The sequence below is a fragment of the Saccopteryx leptura genome, chromosome 6 (genome assembly GCF_036850995.1).
Source record: "Saccopteryx leptura isolate mSacLep1 chromosome 6, mSacLep1_pri_phased_curated, whole genome shotgun sequence".
Lineage (NCBI taxonomy): Eukaryota > Metazoa > Chordata > Mammalia > Chiroptera > Emballonuridae > Saccopteryx > Saccopteryx leptura.
This window is the reverse complement of record NC_089508.1, coordinates 34329954-34355789: the sequence shown is the minus strand read 5'-3', so window position 1 is coordinate 34355789 and position 25836 is coordinate 34329954. Positions and strand designations below refer to the sequence as shown.

Here is a 25836-nt window from a genome sequence, read left to right as displayed (position 1 = left end):
TGGAATTTTGATGGGAATTGCATTAAATTTGTATATTGCTTTGGGTAATATGGCCATTTTAACTATATCTATTCTTCCTATCCACAAACAAGGAATATTTTTCCATTTATTGTATCTTTCTCTATTTCCTTTAATAATGCTTTGTAGTTTTTAGTATATAGGTTCTTTATATTCTTTATTATGTTTATTCCTAGGTATTTTTGTTGTTGTTGCTACTGTAAAAGGGATTTCTTTTTAGTTCTTTTTCTGAGGTTTTATTGTTGGCATATAAGAAAGCAAGAGTTCTGTATATTAATTTTTTATCCTGAGACCTTACTGTATTAGTTTATTGTTTCTCATAGCTTTTCTGTGGAGTCTTTGGGTTGTCTATATACAGGATCTCGTCATCTGCAAAAAGTGAAACCTTTACTTTTTCTTTCCCAATATGAATGCCTTTTATTTCTTTCTCTTATCTGATTGCTCTGGTTAGAACTTATAGCACTGTGTTGAATAGGAGTGGAGAGAGTGGGCAGCCTTATCTTGTTCTTGATTTTAGAGGAAAAATTTTCAGTTTTTTACCATTTAGTATGATGTTAGCTGATGGTTTCTCATAAATGGCTTTTATTATGTTGAAGTATTATCCTTCTATACCCACTTTGTTGAGTGTTTTAAAGATTTTTTTAATTTATTCATTATAGAGAGGGGAGAGAGAGAGAGAGAGAGAGAGAAGGGGGGAGGAGCAGGAAGCATCAACTCCCATATGTGCCTTGACCAGGCAAGCCCAAGGTTTTGAACCGGCAACCTCAGCGTTTCCAGGTTGACGCTTTACCCACTGTGCCACCACAGGTCAGGCTGTTGAGTGTTTTAAACATAAAAGAATGTTGTATTTTATCAAATGCCTTTTCTGCATCTATTGATAGAATCAAATGGTTTTTCTTCTTTGTTTCATTGTTATGTTGTATTATGTTAATCGTTTTACGTATGTTGAACTATCCTTGTGTTTCTGGGATGAATAGAGATATTGATCTGTAGTTCTCTTTTTTTGTGTTGTCCTTGCCAGGTTTTGGTATGAGGGTTATGTTGGCCTCATAAAATGAGTTTGGAAGTATTGCTTCTTCTTCAAAATGTATTGGAGACTTTGAGAAGGATAGGAACCAATTCTTCTTTGAATGTTTGGTAGAATTCACTAGTATATCCTTCTGGCCCTGGACTTTATTTTTTGGGAGGTTTTTGATAGTTGTTTCTATTTCCTCCCTGCTTATGGGTCTATTTAGGCTTTCTACTTCTTCGTGATTTCATCTAGGAAGATTGTGTTGTTCTAGAAGTTTATCCATTTTTTCTAGATTGTTGAATTTGGTGTCATATAATTTTTCATAGTATTCTGCATTAATCCTTTGTATATCTATGATATCTGTGGTTATTTCTCCTCTCTTATTTTGGATTTTGTTTATATGAGTCTTTTCTCTTTTTTTTTATTAGTGAGTCTTGCCAGGGTTTTGTTGATTTTATTGAGAACCAGCTCTTTGTCGTATTACTTTTTCTATAGTTTTTCTGTTCTCTTTTATTTTTGCTCTAATTTTTATTATTTTCTTTCTTCTGCTGATTTTGATTTTCCTTTGTTCTTCTTTTTCTAGTTCCTTAAGATGTGATGTTAGGTTGTTTGCTTGGGCTCTCTCTTGCTTTTTCATATAAGCATGTAATGATAATGAACTTCCCTCTTATTATTGCTTTTGCTGCATTCCAGAGATCTGATATGTCATGTTTTCATTTTCATTTGTCTGTATATATCTTTTGATCTCTTCTTTTATTTCTTCTTTGACCCATTCATTTTTTAGAAATATGTTGTTTAATTTCCACATTTTTGTAGGTCTGTTTACTTCTTTTTTGTAGTTGAATTCTAGTTTCAAAGACATACGGTCAGAGAGTATGCTTGGTATAATTTCAATCTTTCTGAATTTATTGGTGTTAGTTTTGTGGCCCAGCGTATGATCTACTCTTGAGAATGTTCCATGTATACTGGAGAAAAATGTATACTCTGGCATTTTAGGATGAAATGTCCTGTAGATGTCTATTGTGTCCATTTGTTCTAGTGTTTCATTTAAGTTCTATATTTCTTTATTGATTTTCTCTTTTGATGAATGATCTAAAGCCATCAATGGTGTATTGAGGTCTCCAAGTATGATTATATTTTTTCAGTTTACACTTTTAGATAGTTAGTAGTTGTCTTATATATTTTGGTGCTCTTTGGCATGGTGCATATGTATTAAGGAGTGTTATGTCTTCTTGATACAATGTCCCCTTTATCATTATGAAATGTCTCTGGTTACCTTTGTTGTCTTGTAGTCAGCATTGTCAGATATGAGTATAGTTACTTCTGCTTTTCTTTTGGTATTATTTGCTTGGAGAATCGTTTTCCAACCTTTACTTTGAATCTATTTTTATTGTTGTAGCTTAGATATGTCTCTTGAAGGCAGCATACTGTTGGGTTTTTGCTTCTTGTTCCAATCTGCTACTCTGTGCCTCTTTATTGGTGAGTTCAATCCATTTACATTTAGTGTAATTATTGACACTTGAGGATTTCCTATTGCCATTTTATACACTGCTTTCTGATAGCTTTGTGTCTTGTTTTATTCTTTTTTTGTTTGTTTTTCTGTCATTTGTTTTTGTTTGGTGGTATTCCATACTTCTATCTTCTATTTCTTTTTTTAAGCTATGTGTTTCAGTAGTAGCATTTTCAGGGGTGGTTACAATTAGGTTATTAAAAGAAAAATTATCATATTTATTAGAGTCCATTATCTTGTGAGTGCTTCTGCATTCCATCCTCCTTTGTTACTGCTGATTTTTATCCTCTCCCCTTTTATGTTATTGTTGTTAAGATTATTCTTGTTTTTATTGTGGTTTTGTTAAAAAAATTTTACTTATAATTTTGTCTTGTTTTGTTCTTTGTATCTGGTTGGATAACCCCCTTTAGTATTTCCTGTAGTGGGGGTTTTCTGCTGATAAATTCCCTCAGCTTTTGTATGTCTGTAAATGTTTTCATTTCCCCTTCATATTTGAAAGATAGCTTTGATGGATATAGTATTCTTGGTTGGTGGTTACTGTCTTTTAAGTACTTTTAAATGTTGGGGTCCACTGTCTTTTGGCTTGTAGAGTTTCTGCTGAGAAATCTGATGATAGCCTAATGAGCCTTCCTTTATATGTTATATTCTTCTTCTCCCTAGCTGCCTTGAGGATTCTTTCTTTGTCATTGATTTGTGATCATTTCATTATGATGTGCCTTGGAGTAGGTCTGTTAGGGTTGAGGTTACTTGGTGTTCTGTTTGCTTCTTGGATTCAAGGCTCTCTTTCCACAGGCTTGGGAAGTTCTCAATGATTATTTGTTTCAATGTGTTCTCCATTCCCTTTCCCTCTCTTCCTCTTCTAATATACCCATTATTCTTATATTGCTTTTCCTGATGGAGTCAGACAATTCTTGTAGGGTTTTCTCTTTTTTTTTAAATTAGTGAGTCTCTCTCTTCTCTCTATACTATGTCTAGTTGCCTGCCTTCAATGTCACTGATTCTTTCCTCTATCTGGCCTGTTCTATTGGCTAAGCTTGTTATCTCATTTTTCAGTTCATGTGTTTTTTTCATCTCTGTTTGGTTCTTTTTTATAGTTTGAATTTCCTTGGTGAAGTACTCTTTTTGTTCATTAAGTTGTTTTTTGAGCTCAGTAAATTGCTTTTCATTGTTTTCTTCTGTCTTTTTAGAGCTTCAATTTTGAATTCTCTGTCATGAAGCTCCAAGGTTTCCATGTAATTGAGATTTTTCATCATTTATCTGAGCTACATCTCTTGTCTTTTATATCCATATTTGATTTCTTTTTCCTTGATGGCAATTGCAAGTGGTATTGTTAATAACCCTAATAGATCATTATTCCTTTTTCTGGTAGGGAGCACTGTACTACAAGATTTGCCTCTGAGATTCTTGGATGTTCTGCTAAGGCTTAACTGTCACCTTTGTAATGATGCAGGCAGGGTCATCACATTGGTAGGTCGTGCTTGTTGTTAGGGCTTTGTAATTTTATGGCATTGGCAATGGCCGACCAGGAGTCCTCCAGAGCCCTCCCCCACATCCCAACAGAGCAAGGGGTCAAGTATCCGGGTGCCCCCACCTCTCACAGGAGAGAGCAGTCTGTGGACCTAGTGGAGGCGGGTCCGATGCCACCACTGTTCTCACAGCAAGGGGTGCAATGAGGAACCGGGAAGCGGGAGTGACACAGTCCAGTCCTTCCTCCAATACCACTGTAAGCACTCCAAGCACAGCGCTGGACAGAGCAGGGGCTGCGCACCTCAAGCCTGTGTCCACGAGCTTTGGGAGCAGTTGCGGCAGAGATCACAGATTAGGGGCTTCCTGCCCACACACACCAAACTCCCTCTGGCAAGCTGGTGCCCGAGCTTCAGAGCTAGTGGCGCACAGATCTCAGATCAAGCACGTTTGGCACTACAAGACTAAACTGTGCTGGTAAGGCAGGCAGATCAAGCATACCCCAGTGTCCTGTGGGCCAGTCTCCACAAGCTGTTCACCTGGAGTTCTTGGGAGTGTGCCACTGGCTTTGTGTGCGCCCCACACCTGTAATCGCCCAGTCTTGCAATCACGGGTGCGGCAGACACTGGGAAATGGCCCTGCTCCCCGTTCTTGGTCGTCGCCCCTGTCTCAGCTCTCTCCCCTCCCCCGACTCTCCTCTTCTCCCGGTGCCACCAGGTCTGAGACAAAGCCTGTGTCAACAGTGCCTCCCTCCCTCAGGTCTGTGAGGAAAGAGATTCGGTCCTCTGGTATTTTTTTTTCTTTGTGCTTTGGCCCACCTTCTTGCATAATCATACCTTTGTCTATCCAGTGTGTGTATATTTCAGATTCATCTGGGTTTTTTTCTCTGCATCTAGTTGTAGAATTTGTTGAAATTTTAAGGAGAGAAATCAGGAGTATCTCTCACGCCACCATTTCTCTACTAATTATATTTTTTAGACATTTAGGTTGTTTCCAACTCATTACAAAATCACCTGAATTTATATAATAGTTAGAAATAAAACTCATCAGATGACTTCTAAGTCAGTGCTCTTCCCATTATACTACAGTATTTTCATGTTATCTGCTTGTATAAATCTATAATAAGAAAAGACACAATTTAAAGTCATTTTTGTAGTCAGAAATGTATACAACAGACTAAATATAGAAAATAAACTACACCTATTTAGCAAAGTAAAATTTTATACAAAAATCTATAGAGTTTTAGTATCTAATCATTTTAAATTAAAAAATAGATCATTTTTACTTACTTTAAGATCATCATATCTTAGTAAGCCCATATTTATTATAATTATAAAAATTATCAGGTACTGTCTACCTTTTCTTACATTAAATAACAATAGTGTTTCTATTGCATTTAAACTTTATATGTGTCAACATAAAAAAAAAATCTAAACCTGTAGGGAATTTTTGTAAGTTTATTTGAGCCAAACGGACAACATATGCTGGGGAGCAAGATTTCAAACGAGGCTCCTGAGAACAGCTTGAAGTTTCTTTTATACTTGAGATTATGGAAGATATTTAAAGATTACATGAAGGTAGGAGAAAGCAAGATGGAGATTGGATTAAAGGATAGTTAAGAATATGTGCTTTTTCAAGGGCATTCTGCTTTAGGAGGGTCTGAAAAAGATATTTTAAAGATATGTTAACCTACATGCTCAGGAACAATGGATAGAGCTTGCTTAAAGCAAAGATGGGCCTTTTACTAAAGAAGTTGTATGCCTGGTCATAACAACCTACCATGACCTACCAGTTAGGAATTTATGATTTACATTAGCACCTCTATTTTTGTCCACCTGAGACATATTCATATATATTTTATATATTATTTAAGTTGCTTCTGGCAACAAAGGTATGAGATACTCAGGTTGGTCACGATTTTGTTCATTTTACTGATAATAAAATCTGGCTGTCAGGAGATTAAGCAATTTATTAAAGTCTTGTATCTCATTGTTAGTAATAAAGCTGTTATGCTAGGGATTTTTTTATTCTCTGCCGAGTGTTTTATAGACATGTCTGAAATACGCATTCCAAACTTTCTTTAAACTACTAAATGTTTAAAGGAATGTTAACTCTTCATTTTTAAAAAACAAAGTCTTGTTTTTCCTTGCTTTAAATTCCCTGCTTCTCTCTATTCTTTTCCTCATTATCACATATTTGAATTATTGCAGTTATCCCTTTTCTTTTAACTTTTCAATCACAATTTCAGCTACATTGAACACTATTTTGTATTAGTTTCACATATACAGTACAGTGACCAATCATATACTTTACACAGTGATTCCCCCAATATTTCAAATACCCACCTGGCGTCATGCATAGTTATTAAATATTATTGATCTAACTCCTCATGCTGTACCTTTACATTCCCATAACTGTTTTGTAAATATTAACTAGTACTTAATCCCTTCACCTTTTCCACCTGGTTCCCCAGCCCTCTTCCCCTCTGGCAACTGTCAGCCTGTTCTCTGTCTATGAGTTTGTTTCTGTTTTATTTTGTTTTTCTGTTCATTTACTTTGTTCTTTAGATTCCACATATGAGTGAAATCATATGAAATTTATCTTTCTCTGTCTGACTTGTTTCTCTTAACATAATACCTTCTACATCTATTCATGCTGTCATATATGGTAAGGTTTCCTTCTTTTTTTATGGCCAAGTATGTATGCTTCCGCTATTGTATTCACTTGTCTATTTGCACACTTGGGTTGCTTCCATATCTTGGCTCTTGTAAGTAACAGTACAGTGAACATAAAGGTACATATATATTTTTTTGAATCTATGTTTTGAGTTTCCTCAGATGTATATCTAATACTGTTTTTCATAGTGCCCGCACAAATTTACAAACCCACCAACAGGGCAAGAGTATTCTCTTTTCTCCAAATCCTTACGAACATTTGCCATTTGTTGATTTATTGATGATAGTCATTCTGATAGCTGTGAGGTGATTTTTCATTGTAGGTTTAATTTGTATTTATCTGATGATTAGTGATTTTGAGAATCTTTTCATGTGCCCATTGGCCATCTGTATGTCCTCTTTGGAGAAGTATCTATTTGCATCCTCTGCCCATTTTATTAATTGGATTGCTTGGGGCTTTTTTGGTATTGAGTTATATGAGTTCCTTATAAATTTTGGATATTAACCTCTTATCCGATGTCTCATTGGCAAATATCTTCTTCCATTTGTTTATTTTTTGTTGTTTCTCTTGTCCTAAGGAGATATGTCTCAAAAATATATTGCTAAGAGAAATGTCAGAGATTTACTGCCTATGTTTTTTTCTCATACAGTTATCCCTTTCTGATGTTTCTGTCAGCACTGCCTTTCCCATGCTCCAGTATTACGTCCAAACTAATCTTTCTGTGATGGTTAATTTTATGTAAAACATTAGCATTTGATTCAGTAGACTGAGTGGAGAGTCTTTTCTCACCAATGTGGGGAGGCATCATCCAGTCCACATGGTGCTTACATGAAACAAAAAGATCAAAGAAGGATGAATTCTCTCTCTCTTCTTGAGCTGGGATATCCATCTTCTCCTGCCCTTGAGCATTGGAGCTCCTGATTCTAGGACCTTGGGAATACAGATTTACACCAGTGGCTCCCTGGTTCTCAGGCCTTCAGACTCAGAATGAATTATACCATCTGCTTTCCTGTGCTACAGCATTGAAATGGCTGATTGTTGGACTTCTTGGACTCCATAAACCTGTGAGCCTATTGAAAATCTCCTTATATATGTATAGCAATATGTATAATTATGTTCATATTCACAATCTATATCCTATTTGTTCTGTTTCTCTGAAGAACCTTCTAATACATTGCTTTCTGCTTTCTAATACACTTTTTAATTCTGCTTTCCCTTATTAAAGAAAGTTCAGTAGCTCCTCATTAACTTCATAATAACTGTTTCTCAGCCTAACATTTAAGATGTCCTTGGTTCTCAGTTGAACATCTAACTTATGCTCTAGATAATATTTGTAGCTCTTTGTTATCTTAATTCGTACTGTGCTTCTCATGTGAAGTACATTTTTCCTTTATCTCTACCTATCTAAATTCAATCCATGTAAGGCCCTATATTAATTTCATTTTTTCTTGAGTAACCATTCTAATCCATCCTGATTTCTGTGTTCTATGCTATACTATTTGATAGTTCTAACTGTATTTATCATTTATTTTAAGTGTGTTTATTTTTCATTATACTTAATTATATCACATTTTTATAACCAAATTGTTAGTTCATGATAGGCCAGGATAATGACTTAAACTATTTTGTATTTTTTTAATTTATTGATTTTTAGAGAGAAGTAAAAGGAGAGAGAGGAAAAATAAACAGAGAGAAACATTAATTTGTTGTTCCACTTATTTATGCACTCATCAGTTGATTCTTGTATATGCCCTGACCAGGGATCAAACTCACAATCTTCATGTATTGGGACAGTGCTCTAACCAGCTGAGCTAATAGGCCAAAGCTAAAGTTCCTTGTATTCTCAAGTTTTTTCTTTGTATTCTCTTCAGTGCATAACACAGTGCTTTGTATATTCTACGTGCTCATTAAATTTATTTGAATTAAATAAACAAATGACAGTTATTATTACTATTAAATTAGTATGTTGGAAAGACAGGTTGGGGCAGAACTAGTAGACCTTAATCTATATCAGATCCATGATATGTTAATTGTGGATATTTCTAAAAATGGTTTCCATGTTTGTATTTGACTTCTACATTCCTTTAATGCAAGGTTTCTCACTGTCAGTATTATTGACATTTTAGGCCAGATAATTGTTGTGGTAAGCTCTCCTATGTATTGTAGAATGTTAAACAGCATCTCTGGCCTCTTCCCACCAGTAGCACCATCCAAACTGTAACTAATAAAAATGTGTCCATTGCCAGTTGTTCCTTGGGAACAAAATCGTTGCCAATTGAAAAGCCACTCTCATGGTGTTAGCTGATTATTTTTTTCAACTGAGCATAAGTACATAGAGAAAGCAATTAAAAATTATAAACTTATTGAAAGTGCCATTTTTTTTTCAGTTTTTTTTAATTGAATTTCTATACTATTACAAATGCATGTTGCTGGACTATGAAGACTGCTATAAGGATATGTTCATTCAGTACTATTCAAATTTATAACTTTAGTAGCTTTATAATATCTAAGGTAAATTGTCAGAATGTTGAATTAGCTTTGGCAGGAAGCCTGTACGAACCACTTAGTAGGGAACAGAGAAAATAGAAATAGAGAATGAACAAGGTACATCCTTAATTGTTCTTCTTCTTGCTCAATGTAAAACATCTTCATAATATTTATTCAACAGTTATATATAAAGTGCCTTATATATGCATACAAGAATAGTAAACATTTAGTAGACTCTCTTTTTTTAAAAAAAGTTAAGAACTAACTGTTCCTGCTTCTTAGTAATTTATAATGCATTGTGAAAGTACACACACATATACACATACACATCAGAAACAATAACAAAAACAAGGCAGTGTATGTTATTACATACCAAATGAATTGGAATATCCGATGTGTGTTCAAAGTCTGTAGAAAAAAATAGATCATTTTGTCTTGATAAGGTTATTTTCCAAGCAGTTTTTATTAGAAACATCTTGTATTTACTCTGTTCTTTCTTTAAAAATCAGACTATCTTTGTCTTGTTACACTCCTCATTTAAATTTTGACCAGAATTTAGAGCTCATTTTATGGACCTGAAGTTGGGGGATATTCTCCAGCCACACATCCCTCTACCTGCAAGTTTCCAATCAATAGTGTGGGACAATTCAATGATGAGTTCTACTAACCTCTCTGCAATTAACTTAGAAATGAAAATAAACTATTTTACTACTAAAAGTCATGATTAAAAAACCTTTTCTGCCTATTAGTTATATTGTTTATTCTATAGTGTTAGAGTTTGAGAAGCAAGAATAGGTATATTTTGGGTGAGGCAAAAAGAAAAGTTTGAAAGATGATTGCTGGTTAATGATAAAAATAAAAAAGTGATCGCTGATTCCTCCACTCTCCTGAGAACATTAGAAGAGCAACCAGATTTTTCTGCTAAATAAACAACCTCCTTGTTCTTTTTCTTTAACTTAATTCTTGTTGTTCATTGAAGTAATGCATTCCCATGTTCTATAAAGTCAAATGATGCTAAAATAGTTAATAACAATAAAATCCAGCTGTTTTTATTGTGCTTCCAAAAGCATTTTTTTTAGTTGCTTCTTCTAATATTTACATTCTTATTTAATACTGTGTCCTTTGCTTTATCAATTTTAGAGGTCATATGTTTGTTTTTGTACTAGTTTTCTATAGCTACCATACCAAATTATCACAAACATAATGGCTTAAAGCAAAAATTTGTTACCTTATAATTTTATAGTTCAGAAATCCTGTACAGGATCTTATTTAGGCTAAGGTCAAGATATGGTCAGGGTTGCATCCTTTTTGAAGGCTCTAGGAAAAAATCCATTTCCTTTTCTTTTCCAGCTTTGGTATAGTGGCCAAATACCTGGGTTCATGGGCCTCTTCTTTCATTTTCAAAGTGAGCAACATCAGGCAGGCCTAGTCTTCACACTGCCATCTCTCTGCAATTACATTTGGAATGCAAAGATAATCCAGAATAAATGCCTTTTTTTATCAGGTTAGCTTATTAGCAACCTTAATTTCATCTGCAATTTCATTCTATTTTGCTATGTAACCTACCATATTCACAAATATTATATCAGATGAATAGTACAGAATTATTTAAAAAATTTTTGCATGTTCTGTAAGCATATTTTTCAATGTGTTTATTCCCTCGAGTATGAGACAAGAATTTTGAATCTATAGTGCCCTTAGTTGGTCATAGGTCACTAAGTTGCTCTTATAATGTGAACATCTGACCAAACTTAGTAAGAATAATTATATATTTAAAAATACATGTACGTACAATACAGCCTCTAAACTTAAAACTAGCTGCTTTATCCTTGACTCAATTTAAAAAAATAGTCTGTTCTGATTCCAAAATAAAAACCATCTGTTGTAATTATAAGATTGGTTAAGTTTTGAAAATAGACTGTGTAAAGCCAGTATCCAGGGCCAGGACCACCATCACAGCAGCCTGGCCCATGCAGGTTCACATTGGATTCGGACAGTCGGTAAAGAAACAATGGAGCCAAGAACTGATAGGCCATTTTCTTTAATTCTAGCTTGCACTTGGCGGGAAGGAAAAACACACACTGGGCTCCAAAACCCACTCACATTCAGTGCTCACAAAGCCACTGACTTATCCGAGTTTCCTAGAATCAAAAGTTTCTAGCTCACCAGCCTTATTCTCCTCAGTTCCCCATCTCCTTCCTTATCCCAGATACAAACTCTGCACAAACTGGCATCTCACTCAGCACTCCGCCATCTTGGCTGCTTCCCCTGGCCACATGGCCTCTTTCTGCTCTCTGCTCTTCTCCCTCTGCTCTCTCATGCTAATCATCCCAGGAACCAAGAGAGCAAGCTCCCATTCTGTCCCTATTTTATAGTGTAGAAATCCAAACCTTTAATCCAATATACAAAATAGGGAAGTCTCTAATACAAAGTCACTTATGTGAGGCATGATTGGATTATACCACCCACATCAAAAAGGGTGGGAAAGGCTTAATCCCAAAACCAAGCCCCAGGCTACAAAGATCCTGCCTGCCCATAGAGACACACATTAATATCACCTGGGCAATGGCCTCCACGTGGGCAACATCATCTTTAACAAAGTGAGCATAATATATTTTATCTGCCCAACAGATAATAAAGATGGTGTCACATCATTGTGATTGTAATTAATGTCACTGTGTAATTAATTGTATGCTTAAAATGGTTAAAATTCAAATTTATTAAATATATTTACCACATTAAAATAAAAAAACCAAAAACTAGTTGACTATAAATGAGACATTTATGTCTATAGTTTCAGTTATATTCTATTACTTTATCCTTATGCCAGTACCATATTGTTTTATTTACCAAAGCTTTGTAGTAACTTGAAATCAGGAAGTGGGAATCCTCCAACTTTCTTCTTTTCAGGATTTAGTAATCTGTGTCCCTTTAATTTCCATATGAGTTTTAGAATTTGCTTATCAGTTTTTGGAGCTGTATCCTTTTATTGTAAGTGACAGGAGTGACAGATTTCTGCTTGCACCCCAACCAGGATCTTCCTAGCAACCTACCCACCCTTGCTCGAGTCAACTGAGCTATCTTCAGTGCCTGAGACTGTTGCTCAGACCAGCCTAGCTATCCTCAGTGCCCAGGGCTGACCCTCCAACCAATTGAGCCACTGGCTGTGAGAGGAGAAGAGAGAGAGAAGGGAGGAAGGGAGGGGAAGAAAAGCAGAATGGTCGCTTCTCATGTGTGCCCTGACCGGGGATCAAGCCCAAGGTGTCTGCACTACAGTCAACACTCTATACTGAGCCAACAGGCCAGGGCCAGAACTGAGTTCTTAAGCCCAACTCGGCTTAGTTGTGAGACCTTTGAAAAATTGCTTATCTCATTTTTTTTCTTAATAATTTTTATGTTATAAGAGTTAAATGAGGAAACAGAAGTAAAGCCTGATAAGCTTGGCATATAGTAAATGTTCAGTATACTACTACTAATAGTATGGCTACTGTAGGGCCAGTATCCACGGCCACCATCACAGCTGCCCAGCCCATGCAGGTTCGCATTGGATTCAGACAGTTGGTAAAGAAACAACGGATCCAAAAACTGGTGAGCCATCTTCTTTAATTCTAGCTTGCACCCAGCGGGCAAGTAAAAACACACACTGGGATCCAAAACCCACTCATTCAGTGCTCACAAAGCTACTGACTTATCCGAGTTTTCCTAAAATCAAAGGTTTCTAGCTCACCAGACTTATTCACCTCTGTTCCCCATCTCCTTCCTTCTCCCTGCACAAACTCTGCACAAACTGGCTTCTCACTCAGCACTCCACCGTCTTGGCTGCTTCTCCTGGCCTCCTCCACGTGGCCTTTCTCTACTCTCCTCTCTGCTCTCCCCTCTAATTATAATGTCAGGATCCAAGAGAGCAAGCTCCCTCCCGATCTGCCCCCGTTTTATAGTATAGAAATCAAAACCTTTAATCCAATATACAAATAAGGAAGTCTCTGATACAGAGTCATTTATCTGAGGCATAATTGGATTCCTCATGATACTGCACCACCCCACATCATGCAATCAGTCAAGGGTATGGGGAAAAGCTTAGTCTTAAAACTAAGCCTTAGGCTATAACGACCCTGCCTGCTTACAGCTTGTCCTCCACACCCGATACAAACTATAAGGGAGCAAACATATATATCATATTTACAAACTTATTTGACCAACAGCTACTTTTAGTACTATTGTTACTGCCAATGTAATACCATATATATATCATATATTGACTACAGTAAAATAGAACTCTGCCGCAAGCGTATTCTTTCTTTTACAATGAGAACAGTGTGTTATAATGAAACGAATATGAAATTTGGAATGAATTTTACCTAAGTGCAGTAACTATGTGTTGGTCAAATGAGTTTGTAAATATGATATATGTGTTTGCTTGTTTGTGATTTGTGTTGGGTGTGGGGGACGGGCTGTGGGCAGGCAGGGTCGTTGTAGCCTAGGGTTTAGTTTTAAGACTGGGCTTTTCCCCACACTCTTGACTGATTGTATGATCTGGGTGGTGCACTCTCATGAGGAATCCAATTATGCCTCGGATAAGTGACTTTGTATCAGAGATTTCCTTGTTTGTATATTGGATTAAGGGTTTTTTATTTTCTACACTATAAAGTGGGACAGACCAGGAGCTGGCTCACACAGTTCCTGCTATCATGATTGCAGGGGCTTCCCTGATTCCTTGCCCTTCATAGGAAAAGCTGGTTTTCTGCTTTTCCCTTGTCTTCTTTTGTGGTTTGCCTGTCTTGGTGAGACACCAATAAATAGAATGGCCCACCATCCTCCGACTCTGCCATTTCTTTACTGTCTGCCCGAATCCAATGGGAACCTGCATGTGAATGGCCACGATGGTGGCTCCTGGCCTTACACTATGGAATAGTGATAGTATATTAAATTTATAGGTATTTTAAATCAATCTGTGTTTCACGACAACATGAAAATAGAAATGTCATTTTCAGAAAATAGTTCAAAGGTCAAACTTAATTGTTGGTAAAATTACTATTAGTTTGGTCATAAGGAATAGAAAAAAAAGATGGGTTGCAGTAAGTTTATTCTTGATTCTTTTTTAAAAATAATGCTTATGACTCAATTTCCTTTCACTGCTTCTAGATTATTTCTTTGGATTTTTTCTGGTGTTTCTATCAGCTCTAATCTCCTTTCTCATTCTTTATTTAGGATAATACAGATGCCCTTCAACTTTCTTGCATTTTTAGCCACTTGATCATATGATTATCCTACTGTTTTGTCAATACAGGCTGTCCCTGGGCTATGAACAAGATAGGTTCTGTAGTTTTGTTCTTATATTGAATTTGTATGTAAGTTGAAACAGGTACATTTACCTAGTAAATGCAACTTAGACTGTTATTTGTCTTAACATAGTATTTATTTTTACCTTTCTGTGCATATAAATACTTTAACATTTTCAAATACAACTTAAACAGTCTTGGATGATGCAGAAGATAATGGGCTTGTTGGAGAGGATGGGACTGATGTTAGAGAGTGAGGGTTTGATTCTGCTGCTGGAGTCAGTTTCTTGAAGTAGCATCAAGGGAGGTTTGTGCAGAGTTTTATTTTTCTCATCTTAGGTGACCCTGTAACATCTCAGGCCTTTGGTAACTGTGCAGTAAACTTTGGCAAACCGCTTTGTATCAGTATCCTGCTCCTCTAACTTTGCCATTCCTGCTTCTATGAAATTAAAAGCATCAGCAAACTCTTATGTTGTAAATTTTTTCAGTTCTGGAGTTTCTAGGTCCCTGTTTTCTTCCCTAAATGCTGTCAGCTGCTGCTCTAGTTCCATAGGGTCTTCACTGGTTAGTTATTTCCCATGGGAGTTGAGTAACTCTATATCATTTTCACTGATGTCCAACTGCAGTTAATTACCAATAGCCCTTATGGTGCTCTGTTTATAAGTACAAGTTGTATGTAAGTCAGATTTTGTAACTTGGGGACTTGACAGTATATCATTCATTTGCATAATGTTTATATGTCATATGTCCATTTTATTTCAAGTAGAAATATGTTAAATTATATATGTTTTAGGTGAACAACTCTAATGTACATCATCTGTATAATGTATTTTGTGTTTACCATCCCAAGTCATGTCTCCTTTCATCACCCTTTTTCTCCTCTTTACCTTCTTCTATCTCCCCATCTCCCTTACCTGTCCTTTTAACAATCAGAATCATTATGACTGGTTTGAAGTTGATGTAGAAATACTAATCTGGAAGCTTAACTTCCCTGAGTTGGGATTCTAGGAAAAGCTATATTGAGGCTATATTAGTCAACATTAATCAAAAGAAAAATAAGTTGTTTTTTGAAGTACAACTGAAGTTTATCATAGAAACTTTGTTTTTATTTTTCTTCTAGAAATCAAACATCACCATGGCATCTTTGAACGTTATTATACTAACAAGTTGAAACTATTTCTGTAATTTATTCCATTATGTTTTAGGTGTTATAGACTTCTTATATTATAACCAGTCTGTTTTACAGTGCTCTTAAATTTTATTTTGAAATAATTTCAAATTTTCAACTTCTGGTGTATTATACGTATTACAGATATTTGTGTACCCATCTGTTTCCCTACAAAACTATGATTTCTTTGCATCTTCATTCTCTGGATTGTATCTATTACATAATATGAACTCAATGAATAAAATGTTGAGCTCATTATTTGCAAGGCTATAAATTGAAGTCCTCAGTTTTCAGTAGTGTTTTTGCTCTAATGACTTATATCCCAACAATCTCAACTCCTAATTGAATAGCTTTAAAAATTGACAATCAAAATGTTTTTAAATAGCTACTTTAAACTTCCTACAGTCATGTAATTTTTCATTTTAGTAACATTTAGTATACTGTTCTAGTTGTTTTATTCTAGTTGTTTACATACTAGTCTTATTTAGTATGTCACTTATGTACTTTATATAATATGAATTAAATTAAATTTCATTAGTATTTTCTTCATTCAGTCATGACACTTTAAGTCTAGTAAATTTCAAGTCAAGATCTAAACACTACTTCCATTAGCAAAGACAAATGGTAACATTAATGAGTTTAAGAGCAGAATTTTCAATAAAGATAATTTGGTTAGATTAAATTATTTAATGAGAATGAGAGTATCATTTATTGATTTACATATGAGACAGGCAATATCCTAAGTATCTAGAATATATAAGTGCCTTATTTATGATGCTTTTTTTAAAAATATTGAGTACGTGCTTACAAAGTCAAATAAGTTATCAGAAAGTTCCTTTTTTAAGCACTGAAAGCAGTAGGTATCTTGGAATTTAAGGACCTAGAACACCTATCTGATAGAAATATGATAATAGCCACAAATATAAGCCATATATGTAATTTAAAAATTTTAGTAGCACATTTTAAAAACTAAACAGAAGCAGATGAATTTAACTTTAATAATATAACTTATTTAATTCTATATACCTACAATGTTATTTTTACATATAATCAATATTTTAAAATTAACCATTTTTATACTAAATATTGAAAATCTGTTATGTGTTTTACATATAATATACCTCTCAATTAGCACCTTTACTTACTAGTTCTTTCTGTTACTTAAAATTGCTGAATATTTTTGTCTTAATTTCTCCACTTTTACAGTGGAGACAGTTATAACAGTTAAATTAGATAATATATAACATGCCAGCAAATGGTCTTACATAAATCTTAGCTGATTTCCAAAAATTATTTCAGACAAACATGACATGTAATGAATGACATTACTGCCACTAGGCAAAAATCTTATCTTAGGCATTAAATTTGTAACCCTCATGTTTTTTTATAGGGCAGTGCTGGATACACACGTCTCTGGACCATTGTTTAAATTATTTTTTAAAAGAGACCAAATCAGTATCAGTTTATCAGTTATAACAATGTACCATACTAATATAAGATGTTAAAAGAGAAAACTGTAATGGGAGAATCTGTGAAATAAATTTCTTAACTTTCTGCTTAACTTCTCTGTAAACCTAAAAATATTGTAAAAAAGTACAGTCTATTATAATAACAAACAAAAAAGCAAACACCAGATCTGCTCTTAACTCTTGATATATCTTCGTTGTGACAGAATTCATCAGTAAAAGTGGCAGTTTCAATACCATTAAAACTATCAATCAGAGAAATTTAGTTATGGTTTAAATCTAACTTAATGTTTCCTCTTCCAGAAGTCATTCATTATCTACTTCTTTTAAACTAATATATGGGCAAATTAATCACAAAGTGGTTATTTTTCCTCCATGTTAATGGAGTGTATAACAGGCATTATTGGTGGCACTCTGATGCAAATAGAAGAAATAGTCTTATTTTTGAATACACTATTGCCGGTTTTGAGAATATTTTCTTCTCCTGATTTCAGGTTGGGTGGGACTATATCAGCATACAAGATAGTACCAGATGAAATAGAAGAAATCAAGGTATAGTATGGCATCTTTCAACTCTATAACAACTTAGTATCTTGGTGGAAAGTGGGGCAACAAGAATTGCTTATTGGCCTGGCCTGTGGTGGCGCAGTGGATAAAGCATCGACCTGGAATGCTGAGGTTGCCAGTTCAAAACCCTGGGCTTGCCTGGTCAAGGCACATATGGGAGTTGATGCTTCCTGCTCCTCCCTCTGTTCTCTCTATCTCTTCCCTCTCTCTCTCTCTCTCTCCAATGAAAATGGATAAATAAAATCTAAAAAAAAAAAAAAAAAAAAAAAAGAATTGCTTATTTTTTATTCTACATTTAATTCCCAGTTACCCTATTTGAATATATATTTAAAATATATAAAATTTGATGGTAGTTATTGGATACACACACACACATCATTATCAATGCATTTCATTTTCTTTTACTTTTTTCTTTTTCTTTTTTGGACAGAGTCAGAGTCAGAGAGAGGGACAGATAGGGACAGTCAGAGAGGAAGGAAGAGAGATGAGAAGCATCAATTCTTCATTGTGGCACCTTAGTTGTTCATTGATTGCTTTCTCATATGAGCCTGGACCGGGGGGGGGGCTTCAGCAGAGTGAGGGACCCCCTTGCTCAAGCCAGTGACCTTGGACTTGAAGCCAGCGATCTTAGGCTTCAAGCCAGCAATCTTTTGGCTCAAGCCAGCGACCATGGGGTCATGTCTATGATCCCACGCTCAAGCTAGCAACCCCATCCTCAAGCTGGTGAGCCCATGCTCAAGCCGATTAACCCATGCTCAAACTGGCCACCTCAGGGTTTCAAATCTGGGACCTCTGTGTCCCAGTTCTACTCTCTATTTACTGTGCCACCACCTGGTCAGGCCTAAGAAAAGTATTAGGAGAATCAAAAAGGAAACTTTTTCTGTGGAATTCATTGGAAAATCTACTTAAGAAAGCATTGCATATAAACATTAGTGTCCAAAATGGATTATCTTTTTATCTTGTTTTCATTTCTTTTGTGATATGCTTTTCCAAATTATAAATAGTATCAGTCTACTTGTAAATATTTCCTGATTCCTTTGAAGGAAATATGCTTATTTCAGTTTAAAGTTTACAGTACAATAAATGAAAATTTGACCTTTTTGAAGATTATAGCATTACTACAATCTCTGTCTCTAACATTTTACTAAATCCTTTGGACTATTAGTCTTCTAACATAACTTGTGGCCCTTGTTTAAAAGCAATGTACAATATAAGAAGAACTTAACTTACTACCTGTTCCATAAATAAAATTTAACAATTGGATAGCAATAATCAAGGGTAAACAATACTGAATTAAGTAGTTAAGAATGACATGTAAAGTTATCAACAAATCATTAAGTCTGATTTGATCAACTTTTCAAAATCAAGTTTAATAAATCCATATCTTAATAAATAATTCTTTAATATGTTTACCTTATTTTCAAGTTAGTTGAACTCATTCATATTCATTATGTAACATACTATTAGTTTCAGTATGTCAGGTGTTATGTTTAGTCAACATCAGAAATTGATGCCATGACTATATTCTGGTATTAAAAAAAATACAGGAGTGTCAAGATTTATTCAAAGTTGATATAAATTCTCAAAGTAGTTGGTTGGGAGGAACAATTGATATAATCCAGATCTCTCATTTTTCAAAAGAGAAAATGGGAATTAATGAAGGTGAACTTGTTAAAATTGTTTGAACTCCAAAATTCAAAATTATCATATAATCGATAACTACTTCCAAAATTATCATATAATCGAAGGTTTAATGGATCAGAATAACATGAGCATATTACTTCTTGAAATATGAACTTAGACTGTAGAAACTTTAAGTAATCAATACATGCATATATAAATAATTAAGCAACATCTATATAAAGGATATAGAGGTGAAATTCATCTCCCTAAAGGGTGTTCTGTCTTATTTACAATTATAATACATTAAGTGACTAAGGTAAACAAAGTGTTCTATGAACTGAGCAAATTGGAGTTTTATACAGTTTTGTATTCTGTGAGAGCATAAATATGAGATAATATGGCAATAGATCATAGGGTGTAAAATAAAACCTGTTGAGATATAGGACTATCAGTGGACCTTTATTCCCTGTTAAGAAATTTAGATTTTATACTGAAAACTATGGGGTGGCATTATGTGGTTTTAAGAAAGAAAATAACATAATCAGCTTGTTGCACTTAGGTTTTACTGTGATGAGTGGGAAAAGTGACTTCAGTGAAGAGGGCATTCTATCTATTAACAGAAGACACCACATGGCAGGAATATAGGCAAAAATTACTAAAACATGAGCTAAAGTGGAGGCAGTAAGGCTGAAGAAAAGACTCAGATTCAAGAAATATTATTTAAGTAGAATTAAAAAATACAGAAGATGGAAAGATTGCTCAGATTTCTGCCTTAAGAAACTGAGTAGATTGTGTTAACTGTTAACTTAAAGAAGAGATACAAGAAAAGGACTAAGTTTGAGAGGAAAGAGGGCAAGTTTTGTACTTATTTAATTTGTTATTATATATCCCTCTGAAATAACCAGATATCCACTATTTCATTGGATAATTCAGCCTGGAGCACAGAAAACATAATACTGTCTTTTGATTGATATTGGAATATGTCATTATGCAGGTTAGTTGAGGCCATACAATTGCCTTAAAAAGCTATAGTAGGTAGTAATAATGAACCAAAACTGTTGCCCTGGGGAAGGTCCATCTAGAACCAGAGGATTAATAAATTATTATTATTGTTATTGTTTTTACAGAGACAGAGAGAGAGTTAGAGAGAGGGACAGACAGGGACAGACAGACAGGAACGGAGGGAGATGAGAAGCATCAATCATCAGTTTTTTTTTTTTTTTTTTTTTTTTTTGTTTTTTTTTTTCATTTTTCTGAAGCTGGAAACAGGGAGAGACAGTCAGACAGACTCCCGCATGCGCCCGACCGGGATCCACCCGGCACGCCCACCAGGGGTGGTGCTCTGCCCCCCAGGGGGCGATGCTCTGCCCATCCTGGGCATCGCCATATTGCGACCAGAGCCACTCTAGCGCCTGAGGCAGAGGCCACAGAGCCATGCCCAGCGCCCGGGCCATCTTTGCTCCAATGGAGCCTTGGCTGCGGGAGGGGAAGAGAGAGACAGAGAGGAAAGCGCGGCGGAGGGGTGGAGAAGCAAATGGGCGCTTCTCCTATGTGCCCTGGCCGGGAATCGAACCCGGGTCCTCCGCACGCTAGGCCGATGCTCTACCGCTGAGCCAACCGGCCAGGGCTCAATCATCAGTTTTTTGTTGCGACACCTTCATTGTTCATTGATTGCTTTCTCATATGTGCCTTGACCATGGGCCTTTAGCAGACCAAGTAACCCCTTGCTCAAGCCAGCAACCTTGGGTCCAAGCTGGTGAGCTTTGCTCAAACCAGATGAGCCCACGCTTAAGCTGGCAACTTCGGGGTCTTGAACCTGGGTCCTCTGCATTTCAGTCCGACACTCTATCCACTGCGCCACCACCTGGTCAGGCAAATTATTTTTTTAAAAACTATAATTTATAAGTAGCACAATAATGCATGAAAAATATTAAAAGGCACAAGATTGTAAACTAAGAAATAAAACTCCTTTGCAAATTACATGAGAGTCTTTGTAGAAAAAAATTGCCTACAGAAAAATTTCTACAACTAGCAAGTCAGTTCAGTTAAGTTGGGACATATAAGATCAACCCCCTGCCCCCCAAAATTAGTTATGTTTTTATATACTCACAACAGTTGGAAACAAATTTAAAACAATACTATTCACAGTTACTCCAATGAAAATTAAGTACTTAATACACTTGAGAACACACAAATGTATCTATGCTGAAAATTACGAAATGCTGAAGAAGTAAAAGAACATGTAAAGAAATGGAGAGATATATACCATGTTCGTAGACTGAAAGATTCAACATAGTAAAGATATCAGTTCTCCCCAAAATGATATAAAGATTTGTGTGATTCCTATCCAAAACCATCAAAATTTTAGTAGATATACTATTATATAAATTTATTCTAAAATTATATAGAAAGAGATATCTCATTGTGGTTTTAATTTGCATTTCCCTGATGATTAGTGATGTTGAGCATCTTTTCATATGTCTATTGGCCTTCTGTATGTCCTCTTTAGAAAAATATCTGTTCAGATTCTTTGCCCATTTTTAATTGTATTGTTCCTTTGTGTGTGTGTTGAGTTTTAAAAGTTTTTTTATAAATTTTGCATATTAATTCCTTTTCAGATATGTCAGCAATACAATATGTTCTACCATTCAGTGGATTATCTTTTCATTTTATTGATCATTTCCTTAGCTATGCAAAAGATTTTTGTTAATGTCGTCTCATTTGTTTACCTTTTCTCATTTCCCTTGCCCAAAGAGATATATCTAAAAAAATTACTGAGATATGTCTGAGATTTTACTGCCTGTGCTATGGAAAGTAGTATATAGTTATGTCAAAAATTAAAAATGGAACTGCCATCCGAGTCACAGCACCAAAAAAAAAAAAAAAAAAAAATGGAACTGCCTTTTGATCCAGTGATCCCACTTCTGGGAATATATCCAAAGAATCCCATGACACTAATTCAAAAGAATATATACACCCTATATTTATTGCATCATTATTTACAATAGCCAAGATCAGAAAACAGCCAAGTGCCATTCAGTAGATGAGTGGATGAAAAAGCTGTGGTACATTTGCACAATGGAATGCTACATGGCTATAAAAAAAGGAAGAAATCTTACCTGTTGCAACAGTGTGGATGGTCGTGAAGCTTATTGTGCTAAGTGAAATAAATCAGTCAAGAGAAAGCAAATGCCATATAATTTTATTCATATGTGAACTCGAATGAACAAAAATGAACATATAAGTGAAATAGAAACAGATTTCATACACAGAGATTAGGCTGACAGCTGTTGGACAGGTTGGATGTAGGAGGTAGGAGGGTAGAGCAGAAAAGGACAAAGAAAAGAAACTCATGGACACTGACAACAGTGTGGAGATTGCTGGGGTGGGAGGAGGTGGAGAAGGGCATAGGGGCGATAAATGGTAATGAACGAAGATGTGACTTGGGGGAATGAACACAATATAGTGTACAGCAATGTATTGTAGAACTGGGCACCTGTAACCTATGTAATTATCCAAAATAAATAAAGTAATATCATATGGAAAGACATAGGTCCTAGAACAGCTAAAACAATTTTTAAAAAGAACAAAGCAAAAAAAACCCAAAAAACAAAAAACCAACCTGTCTCTATCTAATAATAAGGTTTATTTACTGTTAGCTGCAGTAATGAAGACACTGTAGGATTGATTGGCCAAAAGAAAGACACATATATGGATGGAACCAATAAGTAGACTCAAACAAATATGTTCAATTGATCTTTAATAAAGCTTCAAAAGCAATTCAGTGAATAATCTTTTCAACAAATGATGGTAGAAGAATTGGACATCCATTAGCCAAAAAAAAAAAAAAAAAAAGACAATGAACTTCATCTAAACCTTATTTATACTTTATGCAAAAATTAACTCAATGGATAATAGACTTAAATGTTAAAACATAAAGCTGTTAGAGAATAAAAGGGGAAATGATCAGGGCCTATGCTTAAGCAGAGTTTTCAGACTCAACATTAAAAGCACAATTTAGAAAAGGAAAAAATTTCCTATGAAAAAGAACCTGTAAGTGAAAATACAAGCTGAACACTGGGAGAAATTATTTGTAAATTACATATCCAACAAAGGGATACTACATAGAAGATATTAAATATTCTCAAACTCAACAGTAACAAAAATGTTTTTATTAAAATGGGAAAGAAAATGAGACAAAATAGCTTTTTTGAAAAATATTTCTGCAAGAATTTAGATGAAAGTTTATCAACTTAACAGGTATTTTGAGAAGCAAATACAGTCCTGTGCCACTTAGTGACAGGATACATTCTATGAAATACTTTATTAGATGTTTTCATTCTCATGTGAACATCATGGAGTGTCCTTACACAGACTTAAATGGTCCAACCTACTATATGCCTAAGCTCTATAGTTCCTAGTCTACAAGCCTGTATAGCATGTGCTATACAAAACATTTTCTCAAACAAAAAAAGAAATGTAATTAGTAGACACAGTAAACAGAAGATATATGAGGCTGCTGCCAGCATAACACAGTGTACTGTTTTATAGCATACTTTTATTTTTATGAGTATAAAGAGCATACTATAAAATAATGATTAAAAGTATAATAAATACATAAACCAAAAATATAGCCATTTATTATCAAATATTATGTACTGTATATAATTGTATACTTTATACTACTGACAATGCAATAGTTTTATTGATACTAGCATCATAACAAACACGTGAGTAATACACCATGATTTGTGCCACTTAGGCATGAGGAATTTTTTAGCTCTATTATAATACTAAGAACACTGTCTTATATATGGTCATCATTGACCCAAAGGTTATTTGTCACGTAACTATATGTCTTTTCAATACTGAGGATTCACATTTAGAAATGTAACATGTCTGTAAGTAAAGTCATCTTAGTCTTGTTCATATAGACCTTTGTACTTTTTTTTTTTTTTTTTAGCTAGAGACAGACAGACAGACAGGAACATACAGACAGGAAGGGAGAGAAATGAGAAGCATCGATTCTTCCTTGCAGCACCTTAGTTGTTCATTAATTACTTTCTCATATGTGCCTTGACCGGGGGGTATGAGGGTGGCTTCAGCCAATCCAGTGACCCCTGGCTCAAGCCAGCGACCTTGGGCTCAAGCCAGCAACCATAGGGTTATATCTGTGATCCCACAATCAATCCAGTGACCCCGCCTCAAGCTGGTGAGCCCGCACTCAAGCTGGATGAGCCCTGCTCTAGATTGCGACCTCGGGGTTTCAAACCTGGGTCCTCAGCCTCCCAGGCCAACATTCTGTTCACTGCGCTGCCACCACCTGGTCAGGCTTACAAATTTCTTTTAGTTATGTCCTATTTTATTTCATGCTAGAAACATAATATTTTCTCTATATAGTTTTAACATTATCAATATCTTTTAATATAATTGAGACATAATGTATCTTTAAAAATTGAATTATTGCCAAATCCACTTCTGCAAATCATGAATGAGGACTTCTGTTGGACCCATTCTTCTGTGAATTAACCATATCTGGTAAAAATGATAAACAACCATTTAAAGTACCTGGATATTGTTTTAAGCACAATAGCAAATAAGGAAACATTCAAGTAAATCTCAATACCAGGTGAAACAGTGAATCTGTGGCACTTAGCCATAATGCTATTCCTCCCTTAACTCTCCTAAGATTGATAGAAATTTCAGTTTAGCAGGGCTTCCAGTATGGGGCTCCCTCTCCCTTCAGCTCCCAACTAAGAGATACAGTATTTTTCCAAGGTGGACAGAACTTCATCATTTCTTATGCCTCCAATTCTGTCTTGTAGAGGTCAAATTCCTGATGAATACCACTGAAGGTCAGGGACTCGACTCCCTTCCTTCACTTAATACTCATTCATAGGATGGAAGCTCTAGATCAGGTGCAGCAGGTTGAGAATACAGGGGCGTGATCACCCTCAACTTAGCTTGCTCATTGGGCAGAGAATATCCACATAGGTAAGGCAAGTTAGAAAGACCAAAGACTACCAACCCTACACAGCACTTAAAACAGTGGCTTAAAGATTTTATCCAGAGCAGTTCAGAGGAACATATTGCTCTGAAGCTCTTCCCAAAGGAATGGCCTTATTTGAAATGGAATGTAGGGAAGTTCAAGCCAAAAGTCACTCTGAAAAACAATTGAGATTTTGGTGATAAACCATTAAGGAGAAGCTGATGGTTGCTCTACAAGAGCAAGAAGATAGATAAATTAGTTTACCATAAAGACCCTGGGAAAGAGCTAAAAAAATTCCTCATTTGAGTCAGAATAAACCTCAAAGAGTAGTCTGAAAAACTATCTTGCCTGAATTTAATTGGATCAGACTATAAAGTAATCTATGTTCTGAGCATTATTTATAATAATAATGCAATTAGCTGAAAATCAATGGATCATGACAGCTGGGTGTGGATAGCAAAGAGACAAATAGTTTAACAGAGAGATCAATGAATGGAAAGAGACAGAGAATTTTTCTAAAACCAATGTCACCCAAGGGGACTTGGTGCTTGCCTTGGCTGAGGAGCAGTATCAGAAG

General features: G+C 35.3%; 1 protein-coding gene across 8 annotated transcripts in view; it reads left to right on the top strand.

The window, feature by feature from the left end:
* Positions 1 to 25836, top strand: part of GPHN (gephyrin) — a 509895-nt gene that overhangs the window by 158547 nt on the left and 325512 nt on the right. For all 8 annotated transcript variants that reach the window (XM_066388097.1, XM_066388096.1, XM_066388095.1 and 5 more), the window contains exon 3: positions 17575 to 17632. In XM_066388097.1, the coding sequence (XP_066244194.1) occupies positions 17575 to 17632 (58 nt within the window). The remainder of the gene's footprint in view (positions 1 to 17574; positions 17633 to 25836) is intronic.